We start from the raw sequence: 11,960 nt of genomic DNA, 5'->3' as shown, positions 1-11,960 counted from the left end.
AGTCTTGCTCAGACCTCTCGACCGATCACATATCCACTGATGATTGTTAACTGAGTTGAAATTATCAGTCATGCTGCGGTTGAAAATTTCAGCGCTTACTTTCTAACCAATGACATTATAAAGTATAAAGTCGAGGCAATTGCGTTAGAATTTTGATGCTATTTAAGCTGTGTACATCCATTTCTTTTTTTGTATTAAATAATCCATTAAGCAAACCGATGTCTCTTCTCGGATAATAATCTCCGAGTTAATTTACAATATTAAAGTGTTATATCACGTTGGTGCTGCCATACCGTGATTTGCTCGGGCTCAATGAATAACGGTACAGAGTCGGTGAATATCGTGTGTCGTCCTATCAGATTCGGACTTCGCATGATTGGCGTATGGCCGGGCACGTCGTATGCTATCTTGCGCAGAGAGTTCTGCATATCGTCAATGGCGGTGTTTCAGACCTTTCAATATCAACACTTGATCATGCATTTCGGCGAGGAGGACCTCTTCGCCCTCATGGACATGTTAAGCGCAACTCTGGCTTACAGTCTTCTGCTGATCAAATTGTTTATTTTTGCGTTCAACGCACGGTAAGCGTCTTCGTCGCGATACTGAGTCATAAATACGATTCGCAAAATAAATATATATACCTCGGATTATCCATTCCAAATTCTAGGCTGTAAAACAACCTAAAAGAATCTTGAATTTATATCACAATTTTGCCATTAATTCATAACCGTCTGACAATATCTCGCGAAATAAAGAAGTGCCTTCGCGTTTTTGCGCGACTCGGTCAATATTTCTTTATAGTCTTTTCGTTATAGTTTGCTGAACAAAATGATAGCGCGCTTGGTTGAGGATTGGAAGGAGCGCGATGTTTGCGACGAGTACACGATGACTAGGATGGCGTACATCTCTCGTCGGTTCTCCAACTTTATAATTGCCTTGTACGCGCTTTCGGTGTTCCTTTACGCAACCGGTACTTTGCTGAGGTACAGAAGTAGCAATGAGACAGACACCCGAGAGCTCCTCCTTAAGATGGAATTGCCTTTCGAGATCAAGAGCACGTGGGTACACATAGCTGTCTTTGCTACGCAGTATGTTCATCAGACAAGCGCAGCCAGTATGGTGGGCGTGATGAATTCCTTGCTGATAACACTGGTAAGTTTGAGTTTAATTTTCCCATAAATTGTCAATTGTTTCTGAAAATCATAAAGAAGAATAATTACGTGACATGCAGAGATGAGGAAAAAATGTTTAGAATTCTATTCATTTAAGAGATAGCAAATGATATAACAAATTTAATAATAATAATTTACATTTCTTTTATATTTAAAAAATAAAGTTGTGTTACTTATTAAAGCGGAAAAAAATGCACTACTGTTCTTGTTGAGCGAAACATTAAATTGAACTGAATGCATATCGTGATGACGTTTAGGTTCTTCATGTCTGCGGACAGATTGACATTGTGCGGCAAAAATTGAGTGAAATCACGCGAAAGGACGTCAAGCAAGGTGTGAACGACAGCATCGTGAAAATGTTGATAATTCGGCATCAAAGAATTATCTCTTTCTCTAAGAATATCGAGGCCTTCTTCTCTAATATCGCGCTAATACAATTTGTATCAAATACCATGGTTATCTGTTGTCTAGGATTTCTTATCGTAATTGTAAGTATAAAATATAACGTGAAATAACATAACTAAGAAATGTAAGATATTAAAAATTTTTTTAGTCCATTGGTGTCCCAGGTGGAACGTCTATGCTAATAAAGTCCGTGTTCTTTTATATTGTTATAAGCATGGAGGCATTTATATTTTGTTTCCTTGGGGAGCATCTCAGTATGAAAGTCAGTATTTTATGTAAAGCATATAGGGAATACACTGTTATATCTATATAGTGTCAAATTTAATCTTATTTAAGTCGCCACTGCTCTTACTTAATAAATAGTTATTTTTAACTAAAACAATGAAGTTACACAATTCAAATTTAATTTACCCAATTAATTAACCTAAATTTGGATTAAATTTCATTGTTTTATTTAAAAATAAAAAATAGAAAATAACTATATAGATTAATTAGGAGCAATGGCGACTTAAATAAGATCAAATTTGACACTACAGATTTAACAGCGTGTAACACATTAAGATTTATTGTATTATATTTCAGAGTCAAAAAATTGGCGACGCGGTTTATGAATCACTTTGGTACGAGCTGAACCCGAATCAGAATCGTGACGTCATGATCATGATCATAAGATCGCAGAAACACTTGACGCTCACGGTCGGAAAGGTCATGGATCTTTCCCTCAAGCAATTCGCCAGCGTAAGAAATTTGTGATGTAATAAAAGTGATTAAGAAAAGCTATATTTATCATAGGAGAGCTGTTAACGTGAATGATGTTTTGACAGTTTAGCGACGTTCTTTAGCCGTTTACTCGTCGCGGCACAATGTGTTCGCGTATGATGGCAGTAATTGCTTCTATCACGTTGCAGATCGTGAAAGCTTCGGCGTCATACGTGTCGGTGTTACACGCGATGTATTGAAGCCTTAACGCGCTGCACGCCCCTCATATCTTCGCGTGCAGAAGGATATAGTACTTTTACTACCGTCAGTTTACACGATTAACAATTTTCCTATTCAAAGAGGCGGGGTTTCACATCAAGTGTGCGCCGTGTAGACAAACGGGGGATACCGAAGCATCGATTTACCAGAGGCATCCGTTCGCGACGGCTTTATTTAGCCTGTCGCGTATAAAGGCAGAGCTATAAATACATTGTTGATATTTTAGATCGATGTACTTTATCTGATAATAAAATGACGATCAAAATAAACGCGATTCGATTAAAAAGATGGTTAATTTAATCAACTACGTTTTTATATTAAAATCGAAAATTTGGCTTTGAAGATTCTTCGGATAATTGAACGCACGTGTATGAAATTAAACTTATTCTGTTAAAGGTGCAGTATAGAATTAATATATCCGATAGTAATATACCGTTATGAAGTACTCATCTTGTGCAAGAAGAAAAAAAATCTCTCGATGAATTGCATCTTTCTTCGCCTGTTCTCTGTACAACTATAGATTCCCGCCAGCACTGCCACTGTCCAACTATCTGAGCCTTCTCGCAAGCACCTATAGCGCCAACTGTAATCTTTACACTGATCTTCCTACCGTGACGAACTCCTGCGATACGTCTTAGCTTTCCTCCCTCACGATCCCCCACGTTACGTTTTCCTCCTCCCCCCACCAACAGCGAAACATTTCAACTTCGCGGCGAGCATGGTTCGTGGAAGCTGCACTCCACCTTTCCTTTGCCTGTTGCATTTTTAAAAAGGGGCGTACAATTGTAACAGTCGAAAGTTCGGAAAGAAGAAGATCGATCCTCCCCATTGCTCGTGTGTTCATTATTTCTAAAATTACAATTGCAGTATTTTTTTTCTTCTTTTTCTGCACAATGCAACAGAAATCTTTTATTTAAGTTGTGATTGGTCAATATGGTCGATGACACGGGTCGCGGGTCGCGTTCGGCTGTCGACCCGCGAGCAAGTTTTAGTGCGAATAAACTTCGACGACGTACCGCGGTTGAGCCACCTCCCCGTCGTCGCAGAGGGGAAACATGAGGACGACCACGCTCAGCCGACTGATCAGGTTCGGCCTCCACATTTACGGTATACAGCCGTACGTACCGTCCGCTGTGGTGTTCAGATTGTACTGGATCGTAGCGCTGAGCATAGCCCAAATCTTTCAATACCGATACGTGGTGGTGAACATTCATATGGACGACTTCTCCGAATACATGGACGGTGTCAGCAGCGCAATGACATCCTCTCTGCTCTACATTAAGCTCGTTATCCTTTGGACCCATCAACGGTAGGCCGTACTTGCGAAATAATATGCAAATCGTGTTATTATCGGCAACTGAAATTGTCAATCAAGAAAAATCAAGATCGATGATAATCAATCGGTTTCTTGATTTCGTTTTGATTGAGTCTTACGAGAGTACGTATGAACGCGTATTACTGGTTGCCTGTTCTTTCCGATATCTCGATGAAATTTATTGTCGGAATTAATTTAATTTTATGACGAAACTGAAACAGACATTTAACGCGGACGGTGCATATTCCGTAGAATATTTTTCGATGTCTCGCAAATGATGTCTGCGGATTGGCACGATTCCTCGAAACGCTCTAACTCGCGCATAATGACGGACGCGGCGAATCTTGCACGTCGCACTTCGAGATGGATCGTCGGCATGCAAATTGCCTCCGCAACTTTCTACAGTGCCGGCGTGCTCGCCGCTAATGCAAACAGTCCCGAGAAATTAGAGCCGTACGAGCGAGAGCTTATTCTGAAGATGGGATTCCCATTCAACATTAGTACTAATTTTATTTACACGGTAGTTCAAAGCGTTCAATTTTATCATCTGTTTTTAGTCGCCTGGGGCATTACGATTATCAATTCACTTCTTGTCACCCTGGTAAGTTCAAATTTGTCCGCTCAAAATTGAAGGCAAGGCAGATTCTATTCTTTTTGATCTTTTCAATTAGATTTTATGTTGGATTATAAGATCGTCAATAAATTAAATATTGTATATATTATATCTACGTTTTAATAATGTCTTAATTAACTGCTGTGCTAATAAATTATATTTTATGTTTCTCTTCGATGTCTTAATTAAAAGAATAACTTTAAAAAATAATTTTTATTTTTCTGAGAGAGAGATTATGAAGCTATAAACCTTAGATACTTCACATCTGCGGTCAAATCGACATTCTTCGAGAATGGTTGACGAAAATCTTTTCTAAAAATTCAGCGGATTTGATGGACAAAATTACAATGCGATCGTTGATTATAAAGCACCAGCGAATTATTGTATTTGCGGAAAATATCGAGACCCTCTACACGTACATCGCATTAATGATGCTTTTATCTGACACAATCATTACATGCTGCTTAGGATTTATTATCGTTAGCGTAAGTAACATTGTCAAAACTGATATTCGATTATTACTAATATTGCTTATTGATAAATATTGCTTATTGATTCGAAAAATTATTGATTATTATTAATACTGAAGACATCTGGAAGTATTGTATGTATACAATTAACTCGTACTAAATTATTATTATTAAGACATCTGGAAGTATTGTATGTATACAATTAACTCGTACTAAATTATTATTTATCTATATATGAAAATTTTTTTAAATCTATTTCACTTTACTGACAACTGTAAATTTTTGGCGCTAGTTTTTTAAATTGAAAGATTTGTACAAAGGGCGCGTGTACTTGGCGTCGTTTTTTCACTTTTGCTTAAAAAGGTAATTTTATACAATTTTAGTCACTTGGCACACCCAATGTTGTAGCGATTTTGGTGAAATCCGTAATATTCTACATCTCGATGAACGCCGAGGCATTCATATACTGCTTCTGCGGTGAATATCTGAGCGCCAAGGTCAGCGTCGAAAGAAAAATGGCAGCTTTATTAATTCACGGATATCGAGCTCAAGCGTATCTCTCATATTTTTCCTCTTTTCAGAGCAAAATGATTGGAAGCGCGGCGTACGATTCTCTATGGTACGATTTTCCAGCCAAAGAAAGTCAAACTGTACTGTTCCTCATTGCGAGATCGCAGAAAAGATTGACGATCACGAGCGGAAAAATTGTCGACCTTACACTGGAACGATTTACTAGCGTAAGATTTAACTTGTGATATTTCTTCAGCATTTGCCTATACTTTGAAGTTCGAATATTTCCAGCAGAATTTTTAAAATATCATTTTTCAAAGACTCGTATTATAATATATTAAAGCGGAAATTTGCTCTTTTGTTATATAATCATTATTGTACATTAGATAAAAACAAAATTCACTGTTGTTATCTTTTAATATTAATTATTGAAGTTATATTAACTGCAAACATTATATAGCACAATATTCACATTCCATCATATTTTATATACATATAATTTTTATTTATTATTATATTATTTAATTTTATTTCTTTTTAATTTATTTAATGTCCTGTATATTTTTAATATAGAATATAAGCAATAATATTTCAGGTATTAAAGGCATCGTTGTCGTATATATCAGTGCTAATGGCGATGTATTGAAGACAAATAGGTAATGTATTGTAACATAAAGCAATAAAGTGTGCACAAAGTAGAATTTAATAACATGAAAATAAATATATAAGATTTGTTCTAAATACTACTACTATTCCAGTTTCCTCTTGCAATTTGCATTTCCTCTCGCGCAAAAAAAAAAAATATTGCAATCGCTAATACGAGACCAAAAATTGCGAGTAAAAGTTTTTCTTATCTCGAATATTCTGCACGATACTATTAATAAGACCAAATCAACCCGAATCCTTTTTTTTTCTTAGTGCTTTTAGTTTGTTCATCTACAGCGAAAGGGCGGCACGGAAAAACTTTCGCAATTTCACTTTCTCTTGGCACTTTCAGTCCGCATCTTCAAGTCTTGAATTACTTTTCATAGCTGTCGTGCACAACTTCGCATCTAACGTTCGCGTTTCATCAAACTGTACTCTTTTTCTTCTTCCATACCTATACATAATTTTGAATTTATACATCCAGTTTGATCAGAGAGAAGTACAGATTCACAATGAAGTAACACAAAGGAGATGTTACAGTAGAATAATATTTTATGACATGATACATTTGGACAATGAAAAACGCATCACTCAAAACCGATGGAACCTTCGTGCTTCTTCGCCAGGTTTTCTGGCACGTACCGCCGTCTTCGTTGTGCTTCTTCCAATTTGCGACTACTTGCAACGCGAGCTGTAAAGCTTCGCGCAAACGCCCGTTCCGGCGATATGTTTACGTCCTCCTCCGTTAACGCATCCCCAACAGCGAAACTTTTCAAGCTCGCGCCGTGCGGCGCGGGTCGTGGAAGCTGCACTCCCCCGAGGTTGTTGCATTTTTAAAGAAGGCGCGCACGGTTGCGTTGTCCGTGGTCGGAAACTCGACTTCGCGGAGGCAGAAACGGTGCCTTCCTCAACTTTATTTTACGTACCGCGCCGCGATCGTCGGTGAGACCGTCGCACATGGTCCAAGTCCGTCCAAAGTTTGCGATACGTGGCGATAGGAATATTTAACGAGTGGTTGTCCGATTGGTCGCTTAGAGCGAGGGCTACGTTCTTCTTGAAGGCGTTCCCTCCCCAGATTTTTTAACGTGCAAAAAACGCCAGTGGCGTACGTACACCTCAAACGATCCGGTCCGTTTCCTGTCCTGAAACATGGAGATGAGTACGGTCAGTCGCGTGGTAAAGCTTAGTCTTCGCGCCTGCGGTATCTGGCCGTATCTACCGTCAACGATTTTATTTCGATTATTTTGGATTGCGATGCTGGGCACAGCTCAGTTTTTTCAATACCAGTACATAGCGATACATTTTTACACCGACAATTTCTCCGACTTCATGGACGGTGTAAGCAGTGCCATGGCATACAGTTTACTGTTCATCAAATTCAGTATTTTGTGGGCAAATCAACGGTAAGATAAACATCGTATAAATTTCGCTGCAATTTCGTATTATAACTATAGGCTGTAAAATAAAATATTATATTTGTTAATTGTGTGAGTGATTAAAAAGATCACAGGATTACGCATAGGTGCTATGAGACTCTATTTTAAGCTGTCAAATCCACTATTTTATACCTAATACATGTGTGACTTGGCACATAAGGAACATTGCTCTAGAATTTTTATATTTCACTTACTGTTAATTTAATTTGTTAATAATATTTACTTATTTGATAGATGTAGGATAGTGACATTAAATACGTAATTGCACTGCAAATCCAGCTGTGTGCACTGTAGTCACTTTTTACGCATTTATACGCGTATTTATATACTGCTATATTTTTACACATTTTATCTGTGTTTTATAACACAATTAAATGCATATTTTTTACACGTTTACACATATTATTGTAAAATTAAGCATGTAAAAAATATGCATTTAACTATGTAAAACACAGATAAAATGTGTAAAAATACAGCACGCGTATAAATGCGTAACAAGTGACTACTTTACACACTTGGATTTGCAGTGTGTATATTTGATTTCTCTTAGAACATTTTCTGACATATTGCGAATGATGGCCATGGACTGGAAGAACTGCGTTTTGACTGATCACAGTCTACGCATCACGACCGACAGAGCCAAACTCTCGCACCGCTTCTCAAACTGGATTATCGGTCTCCAACTGACTGCCATAGTTGTGTACAGCTGCGGCGTGCTCGCTATTAACGCCGGTGACGTCCAGAGGATGAACGTGTCCGCGCGGGAGCACATCTTGAAGATGAAGCTGCCATTCCAGATTGACACGTCTCCCATCTACATGCTCGTTACGATCTTCGAGTTTCTTCATCTGGCGATGTGCGGCTGTGGAATTTCCACGGTAAATTCGCTCATCGTCACCTTGGTGAGTTCGTGACGTCACTTAACGACACGGAATTATGCGATCGCGATTTCAAGACGTGTTAAGACGTATTCTAGATACTGCACATCGGTGGTCAAATCGATATTCTTCGCGATTGGCTACTGAAAGCATTTTCCAAAAATATGATGCACACCGTGGATCGAATAACGATGAAGGCATTGATAATAAAGCACCAACAGATAATCATGTTTTCGGAGAACGTCGAGAACCTTTATACGTACATCGCGCTGATGCTGTTCGTGTCGGACACGCTCATTATATGCTGTATAGGATTCATTATCGTTACCGTGAGTAACATCGGTGGAAAGTCACTTTATGGGTCGCAAATTTAGTTAACAAACATTGATATTTTCAAATAATTATGTATATCGAACTGCTCCAATTCATTGTGTATATGTATTCTTTGACGTTATATGTAGAAGAAGATAGATCGTTCCTAAATTATTACGTTCGATGTTACAGTCAATCGGTACACCTGACGGACCAGCAATTTTGATAAGGTCCGTATTATTTTACATTGTGATGAACCTCGAGGCATTTATATATTGTTTCGCCGGTGAATACTTGAACGCCAAGGTTAGCGCCGAGAATCGTGTAACGATCGAGTTCAATCACATGAAAATCCAAAATCTATCTTTTGCTTCTAGAGCAAAACAATCGGAGATGCGGCATATGATTCTCTCTGGTACGACGACACAACAGAAAAGAGCCGACTTATGCTGCTCATAATCTTAAGATCGCAAAAACGATTGACCATCACAATCGGAAAAATTATGGATCTCTCTTTGGAACGATTTACTAGCGTAAGATTTTTACGATATAAATTTGGAAGACTTTTTAACACTCAAATCTTACATGTTCAAAAGTAATATTAAAAAATTTTTAAATTAACATTGAAGCGGATATATATTTTATGGAATAATTAAAGATATATTAGAAAAAAAGGGAATTTAATTTTTAAAGTTAATGTTGTTTAATCGATTAATTATTATTAATATTTAATATCATGCATTTATAATACATCACCATCGATTAATATTGTAGGTAGTGAAGGCATCCGCATCATATATTTCGGTCCTATTAGCGATGTACTGAATATTAAACTCAATCTCAATAGTCATATAATAATGCCATGATAGTATTTGCCAGTAGCATGAAATAATAGTATAAAATCATAAAATGAGCAATAAAAAGATCTCAACAATAACAGTATTAAATAAATTATTATTGTAATTTCATATGGTACTTTAAATAATATTGTATTTATTTCTAATATAATTAAATAGCAATTTGTTTTTTCTTCCAGTGAATAAAATAAAACGTCGATAAATTTAATTACATAACAAGTGCTTCTTTTGCATAATCAGATATTACTTTAAATTTTCGTATTATTTAAATGATATTATAATTTCTGTGAAACAGTATTTTCTGAAAGATTAACATAAGCTCTTTGCATTTTACGATGTTCTTTAGAGCTTATATTATGCTTGTTGTTTGCGAAAAACGCTGTTGCTACTGGAATATAAAACTTCACTCAGCACTTCGTTTCCTCCGCTTCTAGCTTACTTTTTCACGATTATTGCGCGCAACCTGTATCTGACGTGCACCAGAGTTTCATCCAAAATCGCACAATTTACATAATTCAGGAGAATAAGTTGTGAACGCGTGCACACTAGCCGCACTTACAGTAATGCACAAGGAAAAATATTCTTCGATATTGAAGAAATAAAATCTCGGTAATAGAAACTTTCGCCTCTTCCACCTTCCCTCTTCCTCAAAAAATTCTCCCCTATTCACGGAAATACGAAACTTTTCTTATGGTCACCTACCACATGGTTTAACGTTCTGCGTACGTCATACGTGGCTATCTATTGTTGCCTGAATTTTTAAAGAAAGCAACTCACTGCGCGGTGCACCATCGTTTCGCCCGAGGATTCGAGAGGTCGGACACCCGGAAACTTTTTTTTATCGACAACAGTACATATGGTCGGTACACGTTATCATCAAAATATTTAATAAGCCGTGGCTGACGCCGTGGGGGAGTGTTCTCCACTCACACTCTCTTCCAAGCTTTCAGTTTGCGCAGAGATACTAAACTGTGCACATCATACAATCAAGCCGGTGTTTTTTGTTACACCGTTTAACTTTCTTTTATTGTAATCGATATGTTAAAGGTGCAAAATAACAGGAAAAATAATAACTATGAAAATATAAAAGTAAAGAATACTGTTAGTCAAGTGACAGAAATTTGTCTGCGAATTTTTGGCATCTGGCCGAACACATCGTGCGTTTTGTTATGTAGACTCTTTTGGACTGTCTCGATCATGATCGAGCAAGTTTTTCAATATCGATATGTCGTAATGAATTTCCAATTGATCGAGTTTTCCGAGATGATGCACATTTTGGGTTCAGCATTGACGTACACAATATTTTTAATTAAGCTCGTAATTTTTTGGTGTAAACAGCGGTGAGATAAACAGCGGTGAAGCACGTAATCATACGCACTATCAGTGAAAAATTTCTTTTAGATAGAATTTAATTTAATTGCATGTGTAATTACATTATATTCAGCCACATTAAGTTAGTTACACTAATTTCGTATTACATCTCGATTCAACAATTATCGCTTCGCTCGGTAAAACAAATTATTTGGTAATGTGAATTGCAAATGTAACAAAGTTAAAAATTAACAAAGATAAATTAAATTGCTATAATACTTATCGTACCTAAAGAGGAAATGAGTGGACACGCATTGTTAAAGTCATTGCATAAATAATAAATTTTTCATCGATGGTTCGCATAACACTTCGTTGCGGCCGTTATCACTATTATGACTAATGAAAACCGTTCATAGAACGTTCAACAGGGTACTAACGATGATGGCGATCGACCGGGAAAAGTGGTCCAGCACGAAATTCAGTATGTTTGCGACGTGCAATGCTAAACTGTCGCAGCGCTTCGCTAACATGACGGTGATTCTTTATTCGACAACTATAATTTTTTTTAGCAGCAAGATTTTCTTAAAACAGGCGGATGACGGCAAAGCTTCCAACGTTTCTGCACCATTACTCATTCTAGAGATGGATCTGCCATTTGACGCTAACCAAAGATTCGTATATGAATTAGTCATAATTGCACAATTTGTTAATTTGCTGTTGTGTGCTGACGCAAACTGTTTATTAAATGCTCTACTTATAAATCTGGTAAGTCTTGCTCTGCAAAAAAATATTACTATTTATTTATTACTTATTCACAATATTATTCACAAAAATTAATGTCTTGATATTATATTAATTAATCAATTAATATCAATTGATTGTCGAAATGTACATGTACTCTATATTGTTTACATTATCAAAAAATAATTTATTGATAATTTTAGCTTATACTGCTTCTCGGATTTTAAAAAGATTTTGAACAGCATAAATTTAATCTAGGCTTTAAAATATCTTTTTGCAACCTGCATTAAGGACAGTTAAAAGGAACGTATATTTTA

At 36.8% G+C, this 11,960-nt stretch overlaps 3 protein-coding genes across 3 annotated transcripts; all 3 read left to right on the top strand.

Annotated features, from left to right (window-relative positions):
* Positions 1–221: 221 nt before the first annotated feature.
* LOC105453985 (odorant receptor 13a-like) lies at positions 222–2,884 on the top strand. The gene is made up of 6 exons (XM_011696295.1): positions 222–581; positions 816–1,152; positions 1,430–1,660; positions 1,726–1,839; positions 2,160–2,315; positions 2,486–2,884. The coding sequence occupies exons 1-6, from the start codon at positions 313–315 to the stop codon at positions 2,534–2,536; spliced, it is 1,158 nt and encodes a 385-aa protein (XP_011694597.1). The 5' UTR covers positions 222–312; the 3' UTR covers positions 2,537–2,884.
* A 726-nt stretch (positions 2,885–3,610) lies between these two features.
* LOC105453984 (odorant receptor 22c-like) lies at positions 3,611–6,173 on the top strand. The gene is made up of 6 exons (XM_011696294.1): positions 3,611–3,864; positions 4,123–4,471; positions 4,738–4,968; positions 5,337–5,450; positions 5,535–5,690; positions 6,059–6,173. The coding sequence occupies exons 1-6, from the start codon at positions 3,611–3,613 to the stop codon at positions 6,107–6,109; spliced, it is 1,155 nt and encodes a 384-aa protein (XP_011694596.1). The 3' UTR covers positions 6,110–6,173.
* A 2,117-nt stretch (positions 6,174–8,290) lies between these two features.
* LOC105453983 (odorant receptor 4-like) lies at positions 8,291–9,559 on the top strand. The gene is made up of 5 exons (XM_011696293.1): positions 8,291–8,446; positions 8,521–8,751; positions 8,927–9,040; positions 9,112–9,267; positions 9,509–9,559. Exons 1-5 carry the CDS (start codon positions 8,291–8,293, stop codon positions 9,557–9,559), a joined length of 708 nt encoding a protein of 235 aa, XP_011694595.1.
* The last annotated feature ends 2,401 nt before the right edge of the window (positions 9,560–11,960 follow it).

Source organism: Wasmannia auropunctata, unplaced genomic scaffold (assembly GCF_000956235.1).
Source record: "Wasmannia auropunctata unplaced genomic scaffold, wasmannia.A_1.0 LD335989.1, whole genome shotgun sequence".
Classification (NCBI taxonomy): domain Eukaryota; kingdom Metazoa; phylum Arthropoda; class Insecta; order Hymenoptera; family Formicidae; genus Wasmannia; species Wasmannia auropunctata.
Note: the sequence above shows the minus strand (reverse complement) of the source record. Positions and strands in the feature narration are given on the sequence as shown.

What these genes read in the sequence shown, in the direction of transcription:
- LOC105453984 (XM_011696294.1), top strand. Translation starts at nt 3,611, where the DNA reads ATGAGGACGACCACGCTCAGCCGACTGATCAGGTTCGGCCTCCACATT. An exon ending in ATCCTTTGGACCCATCAACG is followed by an intron (nt 3,865 to 4,122) that starts GTAGGCCGTACT and finishes CATATTCCGTAG; the next exon opens with AATATTTTTCGATGTCTCGC. An exon ending in ATTCACTTCTTGTCACCCTG is followed by an intron (nt 4,472 to 4,737) that starts GTAAGTTCAAAT and finishes TATAAACCTTAG; the next exon opens with ATACTTCACATCTGCGGTCA.
- LOC105453985 (XM_011696295.1), top strand. Translation starts at nt 313, where the DNA reads ATGAATAACGGTACAGAGTCGGTGAATATCGTGTGTCGTCCTATCAGA. An exon ending in TAGGATTTCTTATCGTAATT is followed by an intron (nt 1,661 to 1,725) that starts GTAAGTATAAAA and finishes AAATTTTTTTAG; the next exon opens with TCCATTGGTGTCCCAGGTGG. An exon ending in GGGAGCATCTCAGTATGAAA is followed by an intron (nt 1,840 to 2,159) that starts GTCAGTATTTTA and finishes ATTATATTTCAG; the next exon opens with AGTCAAAAAATTGGCGACGC.
- LOC105453983 (XM_011696293.1), top strand. Translation starts at nt 8,291, where the DNA reads ATGAACGTGTCCGCGCGGGAGCACATCTTGAAGATGAAGCTGCCATTC. An exon ending in ATTCGCTCATCGTCACCTTG is followed by an intron (nt 8,447 to 8,520) that starts GTGAGTTCGTGA and finishes GACGTATTCTAG; the next exon opens with ATACTGCACATCGGTGGTCA. An exon ending in GTGAATACTTGAACGCCAAG is followed by an intron (nt 9,041 to 9,111) that starts GTTAGCGCCGAG and finishes TTTTGCTTCTAG; the next exon opens with AGCAAAACAATCGGAGATGC.